The sequence below is a fragment of the Nerophis ophidion genome, linkage group LG11 (genome assembly GCF_033978795.1).
Source record: "Nerophis ophidion isolate RoL-2023_Sa linkage group LG11, RoL_Noph_v1.0, whole genome shotgun sequence".
NCBI classification, from domain to species: Eukaryota; Metazoa; Chordata; class Actinopteri; order Syngnathiformes; family Syngnathidae; genus Nerophis; species Nerophis ophidion.
Window position 1 is genome coordinate 61433876 of NC_084621.1, and position 26205 is coordinate 61460080.

General features: G+C 37.7%; 1 protein-coding gene across 1 annotated transcript in view; it reads left to right on the top strand.

The window, feature by feature from the left end:
• The first annotated feature begins 1488 nt into the window (after window positions 1-1488).
• Window positions 1489-26205, top strand: part of bckdhb (branched chain keto acid dehydrogenase E1 subunit beta) — a 56340-nt gene continuing 31623 nt past the window's right edge. Inside the window, exons 1-7 of the mRNA XM_061916411.1 lie at window positions 1489-1724; window positions 6384-6461; window positions 8988-9056; window positions 14359-14492; window positions 17758-17913; window positions 19676-19784; window positions 25607-25704. Of these exons, the coding sequence (XP_061772395.1) occupies window positions 1529-1724; window positions 6384-6461; window positions 8988-9056; window positions 14359-14492; window positions 17758-17913; window positions 19676-19784; window positions 25607-25704 (840 nt within the window). The 5' untranslated portion in view covers window positions 1489-1528. The remainder of the gene's footprint in view (window positions 1725-6383; window positions 6462-8987; window positions 9057-14358; window positions 14493-17757; window positions 17914-19675; window positions 19785-25606; window positions 25705-26205) is intronic.

Sequence of the window (26205 nt, forward strand, 5' to 3'; positions counted from 1 at the left end):
TGACCACGCAGTCTGATAGTTTATATATCAATAATGAAATCTTAACATTGCAACACATGCCAATACGGCCTTTTAGTTTACTAAATTGCAATTTAAAATTTCCCGCGAGGTATCCTGTTGAAAACGTCGCGGAATGATGACGCTTATGTTGACGCGTGCTTGTGACGTTTTGGGTTGGAGCGGACATTTTATCCCAGCACCACTCACGGCTAAAAGTCGTCTGCTTTAATCCCATAATTACACAGTATTTTGGACATCTGTGTTGCTGAATCTTTTGCAATTTGTTCAATCAATAATGGAGACTATAAAGAATAATGCTGTTGGTGGAAAGCGGTGGATTGCAGCCGTCTTTAGCAACCAAAACACAGCCGGTGTTTCTTTGTTTGTGGTGAAGCTTTAATATGGAACAGAGCGGTCAAGCCAACATGTTTCTCTACCACATGTCAAACAGCAAGTTTTTGGATGAAAAAATTGTGATATTAAGTCGGCTCTTACTGGACACTTGAGCGGAGTTTGCGTCCTTCTGCAGCAGCTGTCAAAGAGACAGCTGTGACTTTCTTGGTTCCTCCATATGGCTTCCCTCAGAGACACTGGCGATCACCGCAGCCCTCCGACTTTCAGGTATGACTTTATAATCTCACTAAAACACTGGTAACACAATAAGCAGATAAGCGATTTTCCAGAATTATCCTTGTAAATGTGTCTAATAACATCAGAATCGCTCCCACTGCCGTCGCCTTTTTTTTTTCTCTTCTAGTGCTTCACTCTAACTTTCCTCATCCACGAAGCTTTCACCCTCGCTCAAATTAATGGGGAAATTGTCGCTTTCTCGGTCCGAATCGCTCTCGCTGCTGGTGGGTATGATTATGAACAATGTGTGGATGTGAGGAGCTCTACAACCCGTGACGTCAGGCGCACATCGTCTGATACTTCCAGTACAGGCAAAGCTTTTTTATTAGCGACCAAAAGTTGCAAACTTTATCATCGATGTTCTCTACTAAATCCTTTCAGCAAAATATGGCAATATCGCGAAATGATCAAGTATGACACATAGAATGGACCTGCTATCCCTGTTGAAATTAAAAAAAAATAATTTCAGTAGGCCTTCAACTTTAAGTTGAATAATAAATCGATGAAATATGGTTTTGAAATGCTTTGGAGCATTCACACAAATATGATGATTATACGTCTGACAACGCTGAATGTCACCTTTCAAATTCCATGCAAGCACGCCTCCCACTTTTAACCAATCACACCATTGACTGTAACAGAGCTGCTCTTCAACAGTAATGGAGGAGAAGAGGTTTTACTCCAACAACACATTGGTGTAATTCATTCAGGATAATGATCCGATTGAATAAAGCAATAGTATGTTTTTTGGAATGATGCATAAACGAATGAAAAAAACGATGTATAACAGCGACGTTGTGTTAGCAAATTTGCCGCACACTAGGCTCTCTGTTTAAACTATACACGATCTTTGTAGTTCAGATTGCCCTTCCTGATCAGTCAAATAGTGACAACAACAATGGCGGCGTCTGCTCGGCTTTTCATCAGAGGTGCACACTCCAAACTTTCTATCCCCGGCTTAGTTACCGTGCCGCCGAGCTTTGTTGGACCCGCATTGCTGAAACCGTCACCGAGCGGCAGCTCCCACACCAAAACACAACGTAGACATGCTGCCCACTTCACTTTCCATCCGGACCCCGACACAACACAGTATGGTAAGTAGCTAGGCGGCTAGCTTATGTCCGCTCCCTTCTTCCTGCAGACCTCGTAACCAGGAAGGTGATTGGGAATAACACGTGTCGTTTAACAATGCAAGTGTATTCATATTAAAAAAAAAATCTGGCTTTCAATGTCGAGAATTTTGTGAGGAGGAGAGTGTGACCTGTGTCCCTAGTTCTACATATTTTCGCAGTGGTTCTCAAACTTGTTCCAGAATGTACTACCTCATAAAACTCATAGAACCCCCATAATGACCGCATTTAAAACACAGTAGCGTAGTAGGCGCAAGTATTCATGAAAAACAAGGCAGATGTTTAATTTACCAGGTACATTTTTAATGTGCTTTGTGGACTTGGAGAAGGCATTCAACCGTGTCCCCCGGGAAGTCCTGTGGGGAGTGCTCAGAGAGTATGGGGTATCGGACTGTCTTATTGTGGCGGTCCGATCATACACCTGTATGATCAGTGTCAGAGCTTGGTCCGCATTGCTGGCAGTAAGTCGGACACGTTTCCAGTGAGGGTTGTCCTTTGTCACCGATTCTGTTCATAACTTTTATGGACATAATTTCTAGGCACAGTCAAGTTGTTGAGGGCCGCGGGATTAGGTCTCTGCTTTTTGCAGATGATGTGGTCCTGATGGCTTCATCTGGCCGGGATCCTCAGCTCCCACTGGATCGGTTCGCAGCCGAGTGTGAAGCGACCGGAATGAGAATCAGCACCTCCATAGTTCTCGCCCGGAAAAGGGTGGAGGGCCATCTCCGGGTTGGAGAGGAGACCCTGCCCCAAGTGAAGGAGTTCAAGTACCTAGGAGTCTTGTTCACGAGTGGGGGAAGGGTGGATCGTGAGATTGACAGGCAAATCGGTGCGGCGTCTTCAGTAATGCGGACGTTGTACCGATCCGTTGTGGTGAAGAAGGAGCTGAGCCGGAAGGCAAAGCTCTCAATTTACCGGTCGATCTACGTTCCCATCCTCACCTATGGTCATGAGATTTGGGTCATGACCGAAAGGATAAGATCACGGGTACAAGCGGCCGAAATGAGTTTCCTCCGCCGTGTGGCGGGGCTCTCCCTTAGAGATAGGGTGAGAAGCTCTGCCCTCTGAAGGGAGCTCAAAATAAAGCCGCTAGTACTCCACATCGAGAGGAGCCAGATAAGGTGGCTCGGGCATCTGGTCAGGATGCCACCCGAACGCCTCCCTAGGAAGGTGTTTAGGGCACGTCCATCCGGTAGGAGGCCACGGGGAAGACCATGTCTCCCGGCTGGCCTGGGAACCCCTCGGGATCCCCCGGGAAGAGCTAGATGAAGTGGCTGGGGAGAGGGAAGTCTGGCCTTCCCTGCTTAGGCTGCTGCCCCCGCAGCTTGACCTCGGATACGCGGAAGAAGATGGATGGATGATGGATGGATGGATTTTTAATATATTTGGCCACTATAACATTACACACATTTTGAACGGTAACACTGTTCATACATCTCATTCATCCAGGTTATTGTCATCTCAGGGCATTTGATCGATCGTAACTGGACTGGCTGGTTTGTTTTAGAAGACGTTTCGCCTCTCATCCGAGTTGGCTTCATCAATTTGTAATAATAATAATGATGGATTAGCTTTATATCGCGTTTTTTTATTATTAGCTACTCAAAGCGCTCACAGAGAAGTGGGAACCCATTATTCATTCGCACCTGGTGGTGGTAAGTTACATCTGTAGCCACAGTTGCCCTGGGGTAGACTGACGGAAGCGTGGCTGCCAGTTTGCGCCTACGGCCTCTCCGACTACCACATATCATTCATTCATCATTCATTTACCAGTGTGAGCGGCACCGGGGGCAAGGGTGAAGTGTCCTGCCCAAGGACACAACGGCATCGATTTGGATGTCAATAGGCGGGGAGCGAACCCCCAACCCTCAGGTTTCTGGCACGGCCGCTCTACCCACTACGCCATGTTTGTGTTCAGAGACTTGGATTGTTCAGATCTACTGTTTGAACAGTAACACTGTGTTTGAATATAGGTGTTTAAATATTGGAAATCAAAATATTGTACTTTAATCAAGTGACTCTTTTGCGTACGGAGACCACCAATGGTACACGTATCACAGTTTGACAATCACTTGTATAGCATTTGTAGTGATTTAGGGCTATATAAGTAAACATTGATTGATTAATGGCCCTGCGATGAGGTGGCGACTTGTCCAGGGTGTACCCCGCCTTCCGCCCGATTGTAGCTGAGATAGGCGCCAGCGCCCCCCGCGACCTCAAAAGGGAATAAGCGGTAGAAAATGGATGGATGGATGGATGGATGATTAATTGATATTTTAGCCAGACTTTTATGGAATGTGGTGAATCCAATTAAAAAAGGAGCATTTTAAATGTATGACCACAAGCCCCAACCTCCCCCCAGAAAACAGCACAATGACCAACTTTAAAATATGGTAGCATAGTAGGCCCAAGTAGTCATGAAAAACAAGGCCAATGTTTAATTTAACACATACATTTAATATAACTGGGCACTGTAACATTACACACAGTTTGAGCGGTAACATTTTTCGAGTATGTCTGTGAATGTTCTCATTCATCCAGGTCATCGTCATCTCATGGCATTCGATCTATCGCAACTGGACTGTTTTTTTTTTTGCGTATGGAACCCCACCAATGGTACACATATCACAGTTTGACAATCACTGGTATAGCATATGTATTGTAGTGAGACCTTTTTGGAATGTCGTGAATCCAATTAAAAAAGGAGCATTTTAAATGTATGATTAATGGTACACGTATCACAGTTTGACAATCACTCGTATAGCATGTGTAGTGATTTAGGGCTGTATAAGTAAACATTGATTGATTGATTGATTGATATTGTAGCCAGACTTTTTATGGAATGTGGTGAATCCAATTAAAAATGGAGCATTTTAAATGTATGACCACAACCCCCAAACTCACCTCAGAAAACACATGGCACGCTTAGAACCCCCACAATGACCAAGTTTAAAATACGGTAGCATAATAGGTCCACGTAGTCATGAAAAAAAACCCCAATGTTTAATTTGACACATACATTTAATATATTTGGCCACAGTAACATTACTCACAGTTTGAGCAGTAACATTTTTTGAGTATGTATTTGAATATGTTGAAGAGGTTAATTTAGCCTACTGGCGTATATTTATAAATGGTTGATTTATACATGCTAGTAAGGTAAAGTGTTGTACCTGACAAGTTTCGGCTACCTTGCTTCTGCAGCCTTCATCAGAGGTGTCACGTGATTGTGACGTTGTCAGTGACGTGTTATATGGATTGTACCATCCCACCTGACGTGGTGAAATGGTGGCGTCCCCTGGTGTGCGCCGGGGGTTGGGCGGGGCGCCCCCTGTCATCCAGATGTCTACCAAACGGCCGAGGGCAGGCCCTGCAGGACTGTGTCCCAGGTGTGGGATAGTTGGTATGCTCCTTCATCCCTGTATACCACGTCACAGACAACGTCAAGCTAACATCACGGGACACCTCTGATGAAGGCTGCAGAAGCAAGGTAGCCGAAACTTGTCAGGTACAACATTTTACCTTACTAGCCTGTATAAATCAACCATTTTTAAATATGTCTGTGAATGTTCTCATTCATCCAGGTCATTGTCATCTCAGGGCATTCGATCGATCGCAACTGGACTCGTTGGTTTGTTTTAGAAGACGTTTCGCCTCTCATCCGAGTTGACTTCACCAGTTTTTGCTCAGAAACTTGGATTGGTCAGATCTACTATTTGAACAGTAACACTGTGTTTGAATATATGTGTTTAAATATTGGAAATCAAAATATTGTACTTTAATCAAGTGACTCTTTTGCGAATGGAGCCCACCAATAGTACACGTATCACAGTTTGACAATCACTGGTATAGCATATGTATTGTAGCCAGACCTTTATGGAATGTCGTGAATCCAATTCAAAAAGGAGCTTTTTAAATGTATATTTGGTATGACCACAAGCCCCAAACTCACCTCAGAAAACACAAGGCATGCTTAGAACCCCAACAATGACCAACTTTAAAATACTGTGGCATAGTAGGCCCAAGTAGTCATGAAAAACAAGGCCAATGTTTAATTTAACACATACATTTAATATATTTGACCACTGTAACATTGCACACATTTTGAGCAGTAACATTTTTCGAGTATGTCTGTGAATGTTCTCATTCATCCAAGTCATTGTCATCTCAGGGCATTCGATTGATCGCAACTGGACTGGTTGGTTTGTTTTAGAAGACGTTTTGCCTCTCATCCGAGTTGGCTTCTTCAGTTCATGTGCAAAGACTTGGATTGGTCAGACCTACTGTTTGAACAGTAACACTGTTTGAATATAGGTCTTTAAATATAGAAAAACAAAACATTACACTTTAATCAAGTGACTCGTTGGCGTATGGAGTCCACCAGTGGTACACGTATCACAGTTTGAGAATCACTTGTATAGCATATGTATTGTAGCCAGACCTTTATGGAATGTCGTGAATCCAATTCACAAAAGGAGCATTTTAAATGTATGATGACTGCTATGACCACTAGTGCCAGTGGCACAAGGTGCTGGTTAAACTGGATTGTACAATCCATAGGAACTTAAGACATCATCTGATGCAAGTTTTTTTTTTGTCATATTGTTTTATCCTCCATTATAGGGCCAACCGAAAAGATGAATTTGTTCCAATCGGTTACAAGTGCATTGGACAACACCCTTTCCGGAGACCCGACAGCAGGTATTTTTCCTTTGCTCTTCAAAACTCCTTCCAAAATGCTACTTTTTATTTACTTTTGAAGCTTTTTAACATTATTAATTACCAAGGTTTACGCATACATGCAGCTGGCTGGGAATTAAGCTTCATTATTCAAAAGAGCTTGCAAAGTATTGTTGAAAATATGATTGCTGGTGCTTGGCCTTCACAAGGATTGTTAAAAATGGCCATATTTTGGGATGCTTACTGACTTGCATTCAAAACAGACTTCAGAAGGTTCCCTGTCATTTGTAGTCAAAACTAAAGTGGAACTGCACTTATTTTGTAATTTTGCCCGTTATTCAGAATATCTTTGTAAGACAAGAACACTGAAATGTTTTTTTTTTTTTTTCATGCATTCTGAATCGTGATAAAATTTTAGCAAAAGCCCGCCAACATGTAATAAATGGGAGTCACTCTATTCCGAGACAACAAACACTACTCAAGCACAAATTATGATTTTTTTTTTTGCCTGAATATAAGAGGAATGAGTGACAAGTTTGAGAAGCTGTGTGCCAAACAGATGCAGCTTCAAGGAAACACTAAGCATCATGTCGCAGTATTGCTAAGTGCCGAACATGATATACAAAGTATGAAAATCATAAAACAATCACTTACTGAGCGTATGCTCCCACTGGGACGACAACTGATGGGATGTTCATAATATACCATTTAAAAGTTGCCGCAAACAAGCATATTTTTGTGTCTTTTTTTTTCCGGGTCTAAGTTAGATGTCCAAGTTGACCAACTTCTCAGTTTATGGCTACAACCTTCTATTATCCAGGTGAGAGGCATGATTTATTAAATAGAATTGACTTAAACCAATTTAGAGGCGAAGCAGCAGTTGCAGCCAGTCCCTGGCTCAATGTGTCAATATAGCAGCATAATCTAGCTCTCTGTGATCATTGCGCCGCTAACAGTAGATTGTCTGCATTAGCGCTTATAATACCAATATCTCTAATACTAGGGTTAATATTCAGGTCATGAGATGTAAAATGGTGTGTTGTTAGCGTTTTTTAGATTTTTGTAGGCGAATAGAGGGACATACCCAATATGTATATTATCACAGCTGCGTTGCTGTGCTTTGGACAATTTATTTTAAAAATATGGCACTTCTTTGTTGCATATGTTAAGTATATCATCAATACATACATGTTTTTGTCTTACAATTTCCTCTTTGTTTGGATAGTGTCAAGGATTCGTGCTTGATGTTGCACACATTAATTTTCTGGTAGTAATACAACAAATTAGTTTCAAATAACATTTATATTATAACTAATATTTTGTTGGTGTTTATGTCAGCAAAATGTGTTTGAAATATCTGTCTCTGGCAAAACTTCATCCATGTTTTTCAACTTTATGCACAGCCGCCCTTTTGCGCCTACCTTTTTTAATCTATTACTATTGCATCAATTAAATTCAAATCTTCAAAACAAGCCCAATAAAAAGGAAAGTGTTCCTTTTTAAAATCTAGCCAGCCATGCAGCACAGAGAAACAGTGCACCATAGCTTCACTTATTAATTTTCTGGTAGTAATACAACAAATTAGTTTCAAATAACATTTATATTATAGCTAATATTTCGTTGGTGTTAATGTCAGCAAAAGGTTTTTGAAATATCTGTCCCTGGCAAAACTTCATCCATGTTTTTCAACTTTATGCACAGCCGCCCTTTTGTGCCTACCTTTTTAAATCTATGACTATTGCATCAATTTAATTAAAATCTTCAAAACAAGTTCAATAAAAAGGAAAGTGTTTCTTTTTAAAATCTAGCCAACCATGCGGCACAGAGGAGCAGTGCACCATAACTCCATCCATCCAAACTTTGTCTGCAATAATAAGGTACTTTGCATTAATATTCTATGATGAAGCGGAGGTGTGGAAAGAGTTACTTGTACACATTTCTCTCTTAAATTGCATGAAGGAGCGTATGGGCCAATATTTGTACATACGCAAATTTGGAATTCCTGGCATTTGATTGCTAATAATTGGAGTTGCACGCACAGTGTTTTGATGACATCCCAGTCAGGCCATGTTTAGGTCATTGCTGTTTCACTAATTCATGTAGATATTGTAGCCCGTATAGTTGACTTCTTAACTAAGGAAGGAGAAGAATAGCTGTGGTTTTAAATTGCCAATGCTGAAAACACCAACAGCACAACAAAGCGATTTTCTTAATTAATTGATCAAATCTTTCAGCAGTTGTTAATTTATCCCTGCATGGAAAACAACGCTTAATAAGACTTGAGACGGCAGGACTACCTGATACATTACTGCAGCACTTTCCATTTAGTTGACACTAATTCCATAATTGCTGCATGATTGCTTCTTTGTTCCAAACAAGCCGCACACATCAAGACATTTAGAAGTCACAGTTTTTTTTTGTATAGGGCCCATTGCTCTTTGACAATCCACAGTCAGAGCACTTTTTCTCTCTTGATTTAGCCATTGAAGTGTACTGTTGCTGTACTTGTTTTGCCTACTAAACTCTAACTGTTGTCTTTAATCACAGTCATATTTGGGGAAGACGTGGCCTTCGGTGGAGTATTTCGCTGCACAGTGGGTCTAAGAGACAAGTATGGTAAGCTAAAGCCATCTATTTCTGATAATTGTGCCTTTCTTTATAATTCAAAACCAAGCCCTTTGTGTAAAGCAACCAATTCTGTTTTCTGACCTGCATTGTGTTTTTTGTTTTTTTACTTACATTGTGCAATCACAAGATGGCAGCAGAGTACTTAAGTAGCCCATTAAACCCTCTAAGAGGCGTTTGTAAGAGTTCACTGTTCACCTAGTGGACCAAATTTTTTTTTTTTGCTCATAAGACTTTGTTGTTGCCTTATAAAGCATATTTGCAAGAATGACATTCTTTATTGATTTGAGTTTGTAGATAAAATCCTTAATTTACATTTGAAATTGCTACTATACATTTGTTGCACTGAATAAAATAACATCCACACAATAACCATGTCACATAGTAACACCACATGGATGATATACAGTATTTAAAAAAACAGTTTTTCACATAATTGTTTTATAAATGCCCTAAAGCAGGGCAATCCAACTAAATTGTTCTTGGGGTTATTTCCAGAAAGCTAAATACTGGAGGACTGGACTTCTCCCTTTTATTATGATTCTTACTTTGAGAACAAGTATTTTCTGTAGTTGACATTTGTTTTTAGTCTATTATTACATGCAATAAATAGACCTGTCATGCAAAATACAAGTGTATATACAATAGTGCACGCTGGCCTTTTTTTAGGTTAAAATGTTAATACAAGGATCTGCTAATGTGTTTTAATCTGGTCAAAGTTCCTCTACACTACAGGAGTACTCTAGTGTTTTTAATATATTTAATTTGCTGCAAAAATGTTGAAGTCTCTCCTTGAGATGAGGGAAATAATAGATTTTTAGATGCATTGCAATTCAGACATGAACGATTATAAAATCGATTAGTAAACGTCAATAATCGATTTAATCATTGTAAAAAAAGTAATACGGACATTTTGGCTGATTGCAGCGAGCCACCTCACCAAGAGATCCGACCAGCTCCTTTATTATAGGGCACTAATGTTCAGTTTTGCACACATTTCCAATAATTTAATACATTTGATGTGAATTATTTAACTGTTTCTAATAACAAAAGTACTGTTTTTAAATGTTTCAAGTTATAAAAGCTTATTTATTTAGTCAAACGAAAATACATTTTAAAAATGCATTAATATACATAAATTAAAGATGCATAATAACAATTTTTAATCAAATGATAGTTCCTGAATTGTAGTCGTAATCGAATCGTGAGGTACCCAAAAAATTCCCACCTCTAGTTGTTCCCATGTTTTGAACTGAATTTAGGGGCCGATCTGGGGTCATTCCCAGGCCAGATTTGGCCCACGGGCAGCCAGTTGATATCGTTGCCCTAAAGGTTTCTAAATACACTTTATTTACAAATTATTTACACATTTACAAAGTGATTTATTTGAGTCTTTGGAATACAGACATACATCATTATTTAAAACTCAAATATAGTATTAATGTACATGAATACAATCAGACTTTAGCAAAGCGTGCAAGTACCAGAAATATGGAACTGACCAGTGTGAGACCTATACTATGTGTGTGTATAATTGTATAAAGGACAGGACAGATGAGCAGACGAGAAGCCACTGCTCTGTAGTGTGTATGTGACCGGAGTTGTCACTAGACTGTTGCTTTGCACGTTTCTACAGCAACTGTTGAAACAGAGTTGAGGCCTGTCTATCAACTGCTTGTCTAGCTCCTGCAGACTTGAAATGATGAAGATGAATACATCACTGTGTGTACAAATGAAGTTCTTAAAGGGTTCAGCTCACAATGTTCAAAGGTTTGGACCCTGGCCTTTGAAATCCTGTCATGTGTTTGCAGTAAAACAGGTGCTTTTTGAATGTGGCTGTTTTCGTCATATATATATAAAACTTTCAAATACAATACAGAACTAAATTTGTCCCTCTTTATTGCATTTTGCAATGTGTTTTGAGGAAAAAGGAAAAAATCAAAACTATTTACACCCTTTTCAGCTCTTGTAAAACTCTTGTGAAGTTTTCCTATTTTAGTTTAGCATCTCCAAATAGCAACACTTCTGCTGATACAAGCTCCTCTGAAACAGCACAAAATATATACTGTGTACATATATATATATACATAAAGGGATGACTTGCACAGAAGAGTAGTCTAAAATAAATAACTGTGAGTCTTAAAGGTCTGAGATCTGCTGTATTTTAGTTGGTTTTGGTGTGTTTTTTTTTAATAACATGGCATCTCAAATCAATCCCACAGTAGCTGGCTTTTCCTTTTGTTTTCATTGACGTCAGACATGTTGACCTTTTGGAGGGGGATCATTATTTTCCATCTCATCCTTGTGTACAGTGACGAGCGCAAAGCTGTTTTTATCCCTCTCACAACTGAGAGGGATGGTGCTTACCTCTACCACCTGCAGCCATTACACAGAAAAGAGGTTAATGCAGGGTGACCACAATATGAATGGCTTTTTACAAGGCAGATGCATCCATCTGCCAATTTTTTTACGCTGCACTATTTTTTCTATCTATTTCCCCAGAATTATCCTACTCCTTTTCCTTACTGCGTATTGTCTCAATGCTCCTATTGCTACCTTTGATGGGAGGTTATGTAATCTCTTCCGTTGGTTTGTCTGTTAGTTAGTTATCAAAATACCTCAATAAGTTATTAGAGCGGATTTTCATTATACTTTTAGGAATTGTTCCAAATGTGATCTTATTGGATTTTGGGCCTGATACGGATCATTTTTACTAAGGCTGTGTTTTGGCAATGACTTCACAACACCATTGAGTATTGCGATATGGTGACATTCTACATAGTTCACTGATAAATTCATAATACATCTTAAAATACATGTTGTATATATCTGTACTAGATGAGAACAATAAATAATTAGACAAACTGAGTCATAAAAAAGTACATTAAATAATCTATTTCTATTTATGGCATTTTTTACAGAAAATGGATTATATTACTTGTCACCTAAATGTAAAAAAAAAAGCTCTCTGTTTTAACTGCCAACTTTTGTACTGCCTTGCCTCCCACTAACCACACAATGCAAGGGATCAGTACTTCAACAGTTTGCATTGCCGAGGTGCGGAAATCGTCCTTTCGTTACAGTCGACCCATAATAACATGGCTTTACTTAATAAACTTATATCTTTAGAAAAATTATCAAAACATTTTGCTTTGTCAATATTTTTCAGCCACCCTTAATATCTACTGTTACCTTATGTTTATGTTTTGAGCTTCATTTTGTGTGTGTGTGCGTGTGCACTTGCGCGTCTACACAGACGGTGGATAAGTGACAAGAGGCTTCGCTCTTTCTTCTTTTCCAATATAGATACCTCAAAAAGTTTCAAGCTGATATTCATCTAACTTTCAGGAAATTTTGGGGCTAATCCAGATATTTTATACGCCATTTTCTTACATTTACATTACGTGCTGCAACACTTTGTGTATGTGAGCGGCCCGCCTCCACTCACACAGACAAAGACAGTGAATGACTGACAAAGGTCTTTTGATTAAACTTTCAGGAAATGTAAAAAATAAAATAAGGAACACATCCTGCCAGTAGCATATCTTTGTCTCAAAGATTAAGCCATGCAAGTGCTAGTGCAAATGAGTTTAATAATTAAAGCATTTTGGTAGCAATCTCTTTTGGATTCAGAACTTTTTTATTATTGGGAGGTAGGGCCTGGAAGAGGTCTGCTCTAAGAATGCCTTTCTAATTATGTTAGGTTCTATTACAAAAGTTGAGTGTCAAACTTTGAATTAAAATGATTTTGTTGTAACTATATCTACTATTTAATTTATTAAAACTACAAACTCATGGCTTTTAATTCAACTTTTTGTGGATCAACATTTTTTGAATCGCTGAGAATGTACACAAACTTCATATCTAGATGCGCATTTATCTAATTGCTTACTAATCCTACAATCTTACCTGCAGTCAAAACATTGAAACATAATTTTAAAAAGGTTAAGGAAAATGGGATTTTTGATTTTCCCCTCTTAACTTATGTCAGTAATGAATCCAGAATTTATATTTTGCAATAAAATGCCTCCTCATTATTTCTGAAACGAGCAAACCGTAAAACAGTTTGAAACGAGCAACCCGTAAAACAGTTTGAATTTTTTGACCCTTTTTGAAAGAGTTTGGCGCAGAATAAAATTGTTTTCTTCCTTGAATTGGGACTTCAGTAATTCCAAATAACTGAAAGTTTTGGCTGCAAACTTTCAAATGTCTGCTCGAAAGCTGGAGCTGAAAAGGAATTTCACCTTGCATTCCCTTGTATGGCCGTGACCCTAAGAGAATACATAAAATCAGCAAATAATGGATTCACCAGAAGAATAATAGATGTTGCAGGGCAAGAAGCGACATACACAGTGGACTGACTGCTTAGCAATCAGTTAGGGTTGACACACAGGAAACTCACTTAGGCATTTTATAGTCTGCATGTCCTCCCTGTGTTGGTAATCGAAAAGGTAATGTGGGGATCTCAAAGTCTTCTTACTGCAAGGCAGCAGTACTAACTTAATCACTGTGCTGACTGATGTGAAACTCTTGATGCACACACACTTTAAGACTTGGGAGAGTGAACAAGTTTTGTTCATGTTACATATGATCATAAAATCTCTGTGTAATCAGCCTATATTCAAGCCTCTTTAAGTTACAAAGTCTCAATTGCTGTACCTATGTCTTGGTAAAATGCAATGCAAATTTTCTTAACTGGTATTTCACAAAAACTATAACATTAACAGGACATAGCATTAAGCAATTCAGCATTTTTACTTTGATCATATGTATAATTTATTTTTTAAGGTTTTAAACACAGCCACACTTTTTGCTTTTTTAGTGCTGGGGTTGATGTTTGTCAATGCTTTGACAACACACAGGCACACAGACGTATACGGTCACTCATACAAGAGCGGTATGCTTGGTTTGGTCTCGTTTTCAGGCCAAAATGCTCACTTTGATCATTGACTTCTTTGTCCCTCTCTGGGTTTGTGGTAGCTAATTGAACTTAATGAGTTACTACATTGGTGAGAAAGACATTTCCAGGCAATACAGGAAAAAAAAGTAAAGATGAGAGCAAAAATAACATTCTCAATCCAAATTTAGAGTATGTACTCTGGCTTCATTTTAGATTATAGGGTGGTAAATGGAAAAATAAGGTCTGTATTTTCACCAGTCATTTCTGTTTAGGAGTACACCAATGTATACAGGTTACTTGTAGAGTTGTTACTTGTATCAGTCAATGTTCTATTGTTTATCCGCACGTAGCTAATTCTCTACTTAAACTTGTTTTTATCTTCATATCTTCAAGGTAAAGATAGAGTCTTCAACACTCCTCTTTGTGAGCAGGGGATTGTTGGATTTGGTATTGGTGTAGCTGTTGCAGGAGCCACAGCTATCGCAGAGATTCAGTTTGCAGACTATATATACCCTGCATTTGACCAGGTAAGCATCATTATAAGAGGAAATGAGAAAAAAAGTGAATCAAAGGGTTTCTGAAAAGCCTCCCTTCGTTAATAACTACACTGGATGTTCTGTTCACTAACTCATTAAAACACTATTGCAGAGCCTCTTGTATAACTTATACTGCTTTTTCTTTTATTAAATTGCGGTTTTTACCCGTTGTAAAAATACAACAATGAAGCATCAGCACCAGTTTGGCTCATATATGGTGCTTTTACAATGTTCACCATAGCATTGCAGTTGTTTTTTTTTTTCTTCTAACAGAACTCTCAAATGTGTATTTTACGTCAAGTGAGTAAGATGAATTTAGCATAACAGGCTTTCACCATTTGTCACTGTGTATTCGTATCCTCCAGAAGATAAACGTTGGGTCCCTGCTCTGTCAAAAAACAAGCGTAAGGCAGGATTTGCATTAGCTAAGCTTAAAACTTGAGTTGAAATAAAAAAACTAAGTGGGTTTTTTCTATAAGCAGGAGCGTTACAACTCCAAGTCAATGGCTCAATCATCAAAATTCTTATAAAATACTTAAGTAATAAGATATGTATACATAGTACAAACACATGTTGGTACCCTTATGTTAAGATAGAAAAATCCACTATCTAGGAGTCATATCAGTTCTTTTTTACAGACGGATAAATGCAGTGTTGCAAGAAAAGAACGCTGTACCAACTTTGAATAATGCAACATAGTATATGTTCAGGGACTGCTTTGCTTCCACCTGCCAAGGTGTCTTCAGTCTATATCTCCCCCAAAAAATATCTAAAAAATCTGTCTGGATGTTCTGAAGTGCAATATGTCAGAAAGCTTGGTCAGCTATGGGTCCTTTTATCGCTTCTAATAGATATCAGGCCTGACTGTGGTTATTTAGTTTTCGCGAAGTATGATTGTTATTAATAAATCAAATATTTTTATAGAGCTAAAAACCTGTTTTAGACCTCTTTAGTAATTTTTTTCAGCATTATTAGAACCCTTTAGACATGAAATAACACCCATAGTGTCACCTTTACTTTCGTTTTACCCATAATAGTAGCCTTGACTGTGTTTTACTGTATAGTGCAGTACTCACCAGTAGCTCTGAAGATCTTACGAGCGTCATTGGTCATCGGTCAAGGCCATCGTCAAGGCTCAGCCAACCATTACGTAGAAATATTTTCACAATCAGAGTAATTCCTGCCAGTTGGAACTGAGCTTTGATGTGCGCAAACTACGGCATTGGATTGTTTTGCTAAAAGTTGTACTTGATTTTTAGGTCGAAGATACTGCTTTAGGGTAATGCCGACACTAAGTGTCGCTCATGGCTTTCCATCTTTCACGTAAAATGTTTTATTATTGATTAGACTTATTGATGTGGATACTTTAAAGCAGCAAAATGATGACGCAAATGATGTGTAAGATTGATAATTTGGAATAGAATACACTCATGAACATTGTGATTATGAAGATGATGTTGATGATCTACTGTACTCTCAAAGGAGCTGGATGTGGATATCAAAAACTTTAATACAGCATCCAATGTCTGGCAGTAATAGGACTAACAACTCCACATTTGTCATTTTTAAAGTTCACCAACAAAAAAAACAAACACATTTCCATGGCAGAGAAGGAAGCATCTCCAAAAGAGCACATGACTTAAGGAAGCAGTACACAATTCAAGGCATTTGGAGCACCAACTCCTAAATCAAATTAAATGGAGGACAGGAGGAAACCAAAATTATTGTTGTCAAAGACATCAATGAATTGGACACATTTTGTAGATGACGTCTCGACGCAAGGAAATAAAAGACACAACTCACAAAAACCTGATGCTTTTTGAAGTTATCAACAATAAATCAACTTTAACTCTACAATGATAAATAATAAATGTTGTCGAATTCAACAATATTAATCAGCACATTTCATTTATTGAGCATCACTATTTTATTGCTTAACTTGTTTAGAGAAAATATAAAATGTGCAATTCGGTCAAAGTTGTCATTTTACAAATTTTTTCTTAAATAATTTACTTGTCTTGTATTAAATGCTTTCACTTTTTCTAACGAGTCTTTTTTATTTATCATTAACAATGTTTTCCTTTATTATTACTTTAATTGGATTTGTACGTACGATACTTTGTACATACTGTATCCTAATTTCTTAAATTTGTATCCCCTCCGTTTCTTTAACACCGCACAAGCTATATAAGTTTTTGAGCTTGAACTTTTAAACTGAATTTGTTTATTGTTACTCTGTTTCAACATCTTCTTTACTTGTCTTAACATAAGTACACAAGACCATTTAAATAACAAGATATAACCATACAGCGCCCCCGCGACTCCAAAAGGGAATAAGCCGTAGAAAATGGATGGATGGATATATATATACAGTGGGGCAAAAAAGTATTTAGTCAGCCACCGATTGTGCAAGTTCTCCCACTTAAAATGATGACAGAGGTCTATAATTTTCATCATAGGTACACTTCAACTGTGAGAGACAGAATGTGAAAAAAAAAATCCCGGAATACAAATTGTAGGAATTTCAAAGATTTTATTTGGGAATTATGGTGGAAAATAAGTATTTGGTCAATCATTCAAAGCTCTCGCTGATGGAAGGAGGTTTTGGCTCAAAATCTCACGATACATGGCCCCATTCATTCTTTCCTTAACACAGATCAATCGTCCTGTCCCCTTAGCAGAAAAACAGCCCCAAAGCATGATGTTTCCACCCCCATGCTTCACAGTAGGTATGGTGTTCTTGGGATGCCACTCGGTATTCTTCCTCCAAACACGACAAGTAGAGTTATTTGAAAAATGGATACATGGATGATACAGCAGAGGATTGGGAGAATGTCATGTGGTCAGATGAAACCAAAATAGAACTTTTAAATCTTTAAAATTCCTACTATGTGAATTCCTGGATTTTTTTTGCACCACTGTATGTAAAACATATCGTGTGAATAAATGACCACTAACAGATGTGGAGAAGGAGTAGGATTAAATAAAACCAGATTCTTCCCACACCTTTTCAAACCTGTTGAGTTCTGCAAATGTGACAATGTATATTCCTTATTTTTAATGTATTAAGTTTGTCGAAACAAATAAACTATACCTTCCACAATGTTGAGATTCACATGCATTCATATTTATGTTAGATGTCTTGTCATAAATATACAACTTTGCATGTTGCAGCAACCAAAGTGGGACATTAGGGAGGTAACTTGTCTGAAAATGTTTGGAGGCTCTAATTTCTATCTTGTTGGTCTCTCTTTAGATAGTCAATGAAGCTGCTAAGTACCGCTACCGCTCTGGCAACTTGTTTGACTGTGGAAATCTCACCATTCGAGCTCCCTGGGGGTGTGTTGGACATGGATCTCTCTACCACTCCCAAAGCCCTGAGGCCTTCTTTGCCCACTGCCCTGGGGTCAAGGTTAGCTGTGCAGTATATTATGGTTATCTTCCCTATTATATTTAAATATATATGTATGTATGTATATATATATATATATATATATGGATGTATATATATATATATATATATAATATACGTGTGTGTATATAAATATATATATATATATATATATATATATATATATATATATATATATATATGTGTGTATATAAATATGTGTATATAAATATATACATGTGTATATATATGTGTATATATATATGTGTGTGTGTGTATTTATGTGTATGTATATATATATATATATATATATATATATATATATATATATATATATATATATATATACATATATATATGTGTGTATGTTTATGAATATATATATATATATATATATATATATATATATATATATATATGAATTACCATTGCTCTTCCACTCCAAATTCTTCTAAACACAACCCATAATTTAAAATGGGTGAAACGTCTTTAATCTTAAAATATGTAATTTGTTCTCTGATTATGAGCTAGTTATTTCCTTACAACTGTGATTTTAGTGGAAGTCAGAACTTATACCTAAACACTTTAGTTGTTCACACAAATGGCATATCAAATACAGTAATAAAAAAGTTAAACACAAAAATTCAATCAAACAGTAATATAAAAGAGAATTACGCTTTACTTTAATCAAAGTGTTTAGCTTGCACACTGGAAGCGGTGTTGCAAGGGAGGGATAGATGCGATTATTGGAAGGACGACGTCTGAGTCGGATGACCACTTTGTTTTGATATTACTGTTCATTTCATTGTTGTATATACTTTCACATGCTCAAAGATACATCTTTATACTTGATAATGGTTGCAGCATTTGAGCGGCTTGGGCAGGGCATACAGCCAATATTGATTTCTTCACTTACCCACTAAGCATTTTGTAATGCTTAATGTCACTTCACTTCTTACTTTCACTTTCGTTTTATATGACGTGCGGCCCCCTGAAGAGTATGTCTTGCACTGAGTTAAACATTTCAAAATAATTTTAAAAATACCAAAATTTACCATCTCCTTCCACAGTTTATCAAGTATTATTTATACGTATTCATCCACCTCCGTATTAGTCAGCATAGTGCGTACATATTTTTCTGCCGCATGTATTAATAATTTATGGGAGTATGTTTGTAACCACAAAACGTTGTTTATGCAGGACCACCTGTAATTTGATCTTTCCGGCTAATGAACCAGAGTTCATAACATCCTGAACAACAATAGTATTGTTTACATGAATTCAACAGCATGTGTTTTCTGCAAACAAATTGATGTTAAAATGTCAGCTTTGAAATCCATCACACCTACATTCTTAACATACATTTAACCATCAGAAGTAGTATCTAATTTCCCTAGCGCCAGGGAATGATTTTACATTTTGCAGAAAAACAGTCGATCCACTGTGAGTAACCATCTCTAAATGCGATAAACATGTTGTCTCTCAGCAAAGGTCAGGCTGATAAATGTTAATCTTTTTGCATACTATCAGCACATTCAGCTCCATCTGAAGGATAGCTCCACCACCGACCGTCTGATTGGCTTTGGCCATCTTTGGTTTAATGTTGCTTTGACATGAATGCAATTTGCAGTTCCATTGCCAGGGGAAAAAAATACAGAATCATGGCAATATAACATGATAATCCTTTTTTTGTATACTGTAATTATATTTTACTGGAGGTTGCAACAGGTGTCATTCAATATTGCAATTCTTAATTAAAAAATGTATGTTGCATGTTCAACAGGTTGTAGTGCCTCGTAGCCCAGTGCAAGCCAAGGGGCTGCTCCTCGCTTGCATCGCTGATAAGAATCCATGCATTTTCTTTGAACCCAAGATCCTTTACAGAGCAGCAGGTAAGTTGAATACATTCTAAATATAGACCATACCTTAATTTTCTGTACAGTATATCTCAGCTGCGAAGTTTAATTAAGCTTGAAAGTAGGCATTTTGGAGCAGTTATTTCTTTCTTGGTTGGCACCCAGTCATTCTATTGTAATGTGCAAGGGTCACTGTGGCCAGGTTTGAGCTTAGTTTGTATCCTGGCCTGGTAACAGTTATTTGTATTCTTCCAGACATTGGTAAATTGGGGACACCTTGAAATGATTAAGTAATTTCTGGATGATAGAGTGCACCTAAATATAAGCTGCACCCACCTCATTTTTTAACAAATTTGATTTTGTGCATTTATTGGCCGTGCAATCCTATACGCCGCAAATGTACACGTTGAAACACTGAATATTTACACAAGCACCTGTGTTCATGTACAAATTTAAGAAAAGACAATGCCTGTAACATGTAGGGATGTAATGGTATCATATTGTGGTATATGTCCCAAAAAATAGTATTCAAAATACAAAAAAATGCCATAATTTTGGGAAAAAAATGGCAAAATATTTAGGATAAACACACTTACTGTATTTGAACACAAACATATTGCTCAAATGTTTTAAACATATTACAAATATGTATTTTTTGGACAAAGAAATGTAAAAGGGCATCCGATGTTTGAAGTAAATATTTTTAAAAACTTACAGTTAAGTGTCTTTAAAGTTACATGGTAAACATTCAGAGTAAAACAATAATGTTCACTTTTTCAACTTTTGCTTTCTGACAAGCAGTGTCCTCCTCAGTGGAGAAGTTTATATCTGTTTGGGAAATGCTGTTTCCCAGTTACCTAACAATTTAACTTTTAATAATGTAAATACCTCACAAACTGATGTCTGGCTTCGCTGGGCGACAGTTCATAAGGGTGTACTGCTCAGTGGCCTTGTGGTTATAGTGTCCACCCCGAGATCGGTAGGTCGTGAGTTCAAACCCCGGCTGAGTCATGGACTATCCCAGCCTTCCATATGCAGCTAATGATCTTTGAGAAGATTATAAAAAACATGCAACGTGAAGGTTATCCAGGCTATGTCCACACAAACACAGTTCCACACAAACACAGTTCTAATAAACGCATACTCATCTCTTTATTTAGGCCTCTTGTCCACATGCAAATGCATACTTTTGTCCTTACAAATGCAGAATTTTGCAAACGCTGGCCAAAGTGTAGAGTTCCAAAACTCACCGCTCAGCATATGCGTGTATACGGCACAAACTTAGACTTGTACTCTGCTGATGACGTTAGGGTTGTGCGCTGTCATTTCCAAAGCTCAACAACACTGCCTTGCTGGCTTCAAACACACTACAGGAAGACTACTGTATGTTTGAACGTAAATATGCTGCTATTTGCACTCTACATTTAGAAAAAAAAACCGCATCAAAAAGGGCTTTGCGACACCCCTCGCAGCGCTTATGACACTCAGCTCTTTTGGATACAATTGCTGTTGAACCTCCAGCTAATTAGACAATTTTGACAAGCTATACTTTTTTCTTTATGTCATAACAAAGGTACAACATTAATTCATGCTATTAGTCCTTCTTTAACAACAGATCATGAAATTAACATACGTGTGTTGCTTCCATTTGTGTAGATGGAGCTGGGTGCGACTGTGCTCACGAATTAAAAGCCAGTGTGACTAAAAAAACGTAATGTTGCATTCTTCTTGTTAGTGTGTACTGATGTTAGACAATATACACTTCATTGCTTGTGTAATCTTACACTAAATTGACGATTAAATGCTTTATAGTTCCACGAAAGTTTTGCAGTAGCACACACAGGTCCGTGCACCTTAGGCACTTCAACATTCAAGAGGCTTCCTTGGCTGCTTAAAGTGTGCGCTGATTTTAGAAATATTGTACACTTCACTGTACATGTAATACATCACCATGTTGCTGATTAAATAGGTTATAATTCCATGAGTGTTGTGTTTCAGAATCACAGGCATGTATGCCCGCTTTAAACGCTAAAAGAGATTCATAATGTTTCCAGAGCTCTGAGTAATTGCAGGCTGGTTTTAAAGATAATGTACATGTCAGTGTACGTCTAGTATATTAAAATAAACATAATAAGAGGTGTAATGCCACCAAGCCAGCTGTTGCTGCTTTTTCCTGGCTTCTGATTGGACAAAGTGTGCATGACAGCAAGCGTATGTGTTTGTGTGTAGACATAGACACTTTTGAAACCACGCCTTTGTGAGTAGAGATCGTTTTTACCCGGGACATCCATTCTTGAAACTCTCCGTGTTCATGTGGATATGGCCCCAGTGTCATGGGACCAATCATTAAACCAAAAGTTTTCTAAAATGTTATATTAGTAAAATGCAGTTATTTCACTCACACTGGTCTGCCTAAAACCCTCAATCAGGTTATTTTAGATACAATTACTTTCCTACATCATAAAGGGGAGCTGCACTTTTTTTATGGTTCACAATCTTTTGAAATACATGACGCCGTATGTTTTTTTTTAAATGCATTTTAACTTGTAAATAAAAGTCCGCTTACGTGGGAGCCAATGGTAGCTCCTGAGTGATATTGGTATTATAAGCGCTAACTCGGACAAACTATTTATAGCGGCGCCGTGATCACTTCCATGTGTCCCTAAGTTTACATCTAGTGGTCTGCTGCTTTCTCGCTTCCTTGCTCCGTGTAAGTTTATTCTAGATCATAAGTCATGCATCTCACCTGGACAGAAAACGTTTGAGTAGGTATTCCGACAAGTTGGTACACTTTGTGATTTTGTCCAATGCCCCCCACCTCTTTTGTTCGGGATAATTATGAGTCATTCTTCACCAAAATGGGAATATATGAATATCCCAGGAGTCAGTATCCTAATGACAGCAGACATTACACAGTAAGTGATGTTTTACTATGTTTGTTCCTTCTCGTGAAGTCTGCAGTGAATAATGATCAGTGATGAAGAAAAAAAAAGAAGCAAACTTTGTGATGAGTTTTTTTAATTAATGCACACTGTATGCTTCAAATGATCAAAATATGTAAATATTAATTATTATAAATGTGCACTTTACTACATTACACACAGTATATACTTGGATCATGTATATAACATCTCAATGGAGATGTTTGTATGTTTTTGAAGGTCTTTATAGACAAAATTGCGTGGCTTCAAAAGGTTTCATTGTAAGCGAAACTTTGATTGCATTTATTTAATATTTAGAATGCAAAAAAATATACCGGTAAATAACATCCTCTGTCATGTCTCTCATAATCATTTTGAACAATAGGCAAAATTCCAATAAAAGTGCAGTTCCCTTCTAAAAGCCTGGAACAATCACATGAATTAAGTTTAAAGCTGTAATTGTAAAGAAGACTTGGAAACGGTTCTACTTGCATGTTGTCACAGGATAAACCAGGCGAATTCACTGCTATACATAATTTGTTATTTTTTCTATGAAGTTTATACCCTAGCCTAAACGGTGCTTATTTGATAGGCAACTCCTGAGGCCACAGCTTTTGGACAAGTTGGTATTAAACCCTGTTATTCACAATATGTTTTGCTGATTAAAGTACATTATGTCTCTTCTGAGTAATAAAGTTATGGAAAAATCTTGTGGAAGCCTTTGAAATGGGCCAGATAAATGTTCTGCTTTAGAAATGTTGGTTAGATTGGTTTGTCATTCCATTAGTGGTTTAAATGTTGTATTATTAAAGTTAGTTCTTTTGGAATCCTAGTATCTTTTTGGTAACCACAACGTGTCTGATGTGTCTGTTTGAACCCTCATAAGTGTTGAGTCTGCATGTCTCCGATCGTTTTGATAAAAACTAATAATGACATATAGAATAATAAATAAATGCAGCCTAGTGGAGCATAGATAGGCATTATTGGCTCACAGTGTGGTTTGGGATCAGGGTTTTGAGTTTTGGCTCAAATTGTTCTATGTAAAGCATCTTCTCCCTGTGCTTGAGTGTGTTGAGTACTCTGGCTATTCCCCAACCCCCCAAAGCATGTACTTTTAAGTTAACTGAATACTCTTAAAGGAGTAATATGATTATTTTCTACATTAAAAACCCTTCCTTGTGGTCTACATAATATGTAATTGTAGTTTTGTGAACCAAGAGGAAAAAAAAAATGATTTGGCATAATCGGTCCCCTTTAATTTCACAGTGGTCTGAATGTGGTTGTGAATATCTTCAAAACCATGTTTTCACTGGATTTGGGCGATATGGCAAAACATTTGACACAATAGTTTTTCATATCATTAAATCATGATCATCGCATTTTTTTTTTGTCTATGAAACCTGCCCTCTCTAAAACATCTGTACATCAAACTAAAGCAACCAGAGCTTAGTTCAAAGTGTTATCAATATACAAAGTAAATAACTAAGCAAACAGGTAAACATACAAAAAAAATTGTAAAATGTTTTCTTCAATGGTAAAACAAATGTAGAAAAATATAAAATAATAGTGAACCATATTTTACAGTCCGCCCTGCGATGAGGTGGCGACTTGTTCAGGGTGTACCCCGCCTACCGCCCGAATGCATCTGAGATGGGTGCCAGCGACCCCAAAAGGGACAAGCGGTAGAAAATGGATGGATGGATTTTACAGTCCTGAGTGTTTTTGTGCAGTGATGCAAGACCTAAAATAAACAAATTACTTGAGTAGTGAAGTTTTTTTCAAAAAGTAAACTATATATATATATATGCTATATATGCTGCTAACATTATTGTTTTTTGCAAATGTGCATCATATTTAATAACAATACAGATAGTTTCAGGTTAAAATATTGGTCAGGTGTGGCCTCACTGCTAGCAGTAGTAGTAGTTTATACTTCTTCAAATGATTAAGCACATTTGTTGTGTTGCCGTTTTTTTAAGGGTACTGACTGTACAACTGTACATATTGTACCTTGTACATCGACTTGATATGCTCCGCATCACTTTGGTGACCCAGACCACCGCCACACAATCAATGTCAAGATAGATTTTTTCCCATCAATAACCTAAATCTTTGGAGGATAACTCAAAGTCACAAAGGACATTTATTTCGCTGCCCTCAGTTCTGCATTTAGTTCCCAAGTTTGGTCATTCTTTTCACTTCTACAGAAACTTTAAAGTGGAAGTGAAGCAGGAAAAGGTTGACTCTGACTGCTTGTTGTCTCAGACATTTCTCCCATGTTTGAACACGTTTATATGGTCACAGCTATTCATCGTAATCAACCGGAAATGTATCCCAGTCACCAATCATGGTCATATAGTCACACAGCCCTAAAGTTTGGTTTACCACACCACAGTATGAAAACTGTACATCCTGATTAGGCTGGCATGTAGTGGGCTGCTATAGGAATCGTGTAACATAAAACCTTGACTTTTCCATTCTATTTTTATATTCTTTTAACTAACAGTAGCACATTTGGATATTTGTTTACCTTTTGTTAGAAAAAAAACCTGAAGAACTGCCAACCTACTACGTGCTAGACCTGTGGTTAACTGGTGATTCGTTCAGAGTGGATCCTGCCTCTCACTGTTGGTTGAATGACCCTCAACAACATAACTGGTGTTGAAAATGAAGGATTGAAAATAATACATAGTATTATTACATAGTATAGTGTCGTCTTTTCAATGACTAGGTAGGTACATTGAAGGAGTATTACTCAGCTGTATGTCTTGTCTGTCAATATCATAATGTGTGGGTTATAGTCATGCCACAGAAAACGACATAGCGGATGCTTATTAGTAAAAAAAAGAACAAGGTAAATCATAACTTGATTAGTTGGTTGACATCAACTAGTTTAACTGTACCAGGATATCTTGGCCTGTCTTTGTGTCTTTGCAGTGGAACAGGTTCCTACAGAGGCCTACACTATACCTCTCTCACAGGCTGAAGTTTTAGAGGAAGGAAGTGATGTCACTTTGGTTGCCTGGGGGACACAGGTAGGTGATCTTAAGCACCATTGTCAGAATCTAAGGCTGTGCTGAATAGTTAGGTTGCCGTCTATCTTTAGAATATTTTCCACACACAGGAAAAAAGAAGTTAGACTAACAATACAGTATATGAGCCTCAAAACCAGTGGATTTACTTTGTCTATTAAAACCCTCCTGTGTCGCTGCAGGGTCTTTCAGCTGGCATGCTTAGACAGTATATCTACGGAGATGTCTCCACTACACCCAGCTGTGTTTAGCTCTTCATCTATTACCAGACATGTCTTCAGCACACTTTCCATTGTTGATGGTTCTTTCATTAGCGAGCTTTGATATCACAGAGCCTGTTAGTCACCAGGAGTCAGATTCAGTTTGATTGTTCCCAGCCACTTTATCTGGCTTATCCAGGCCTGAATGTACCTGAAGCCTGGGAGGTGGGCTGATGGACATTGGAAGAAAACATGCCTCTAATAGCCCATATTATTTTTAAAGGATTTGGCAAGATAGATGGTC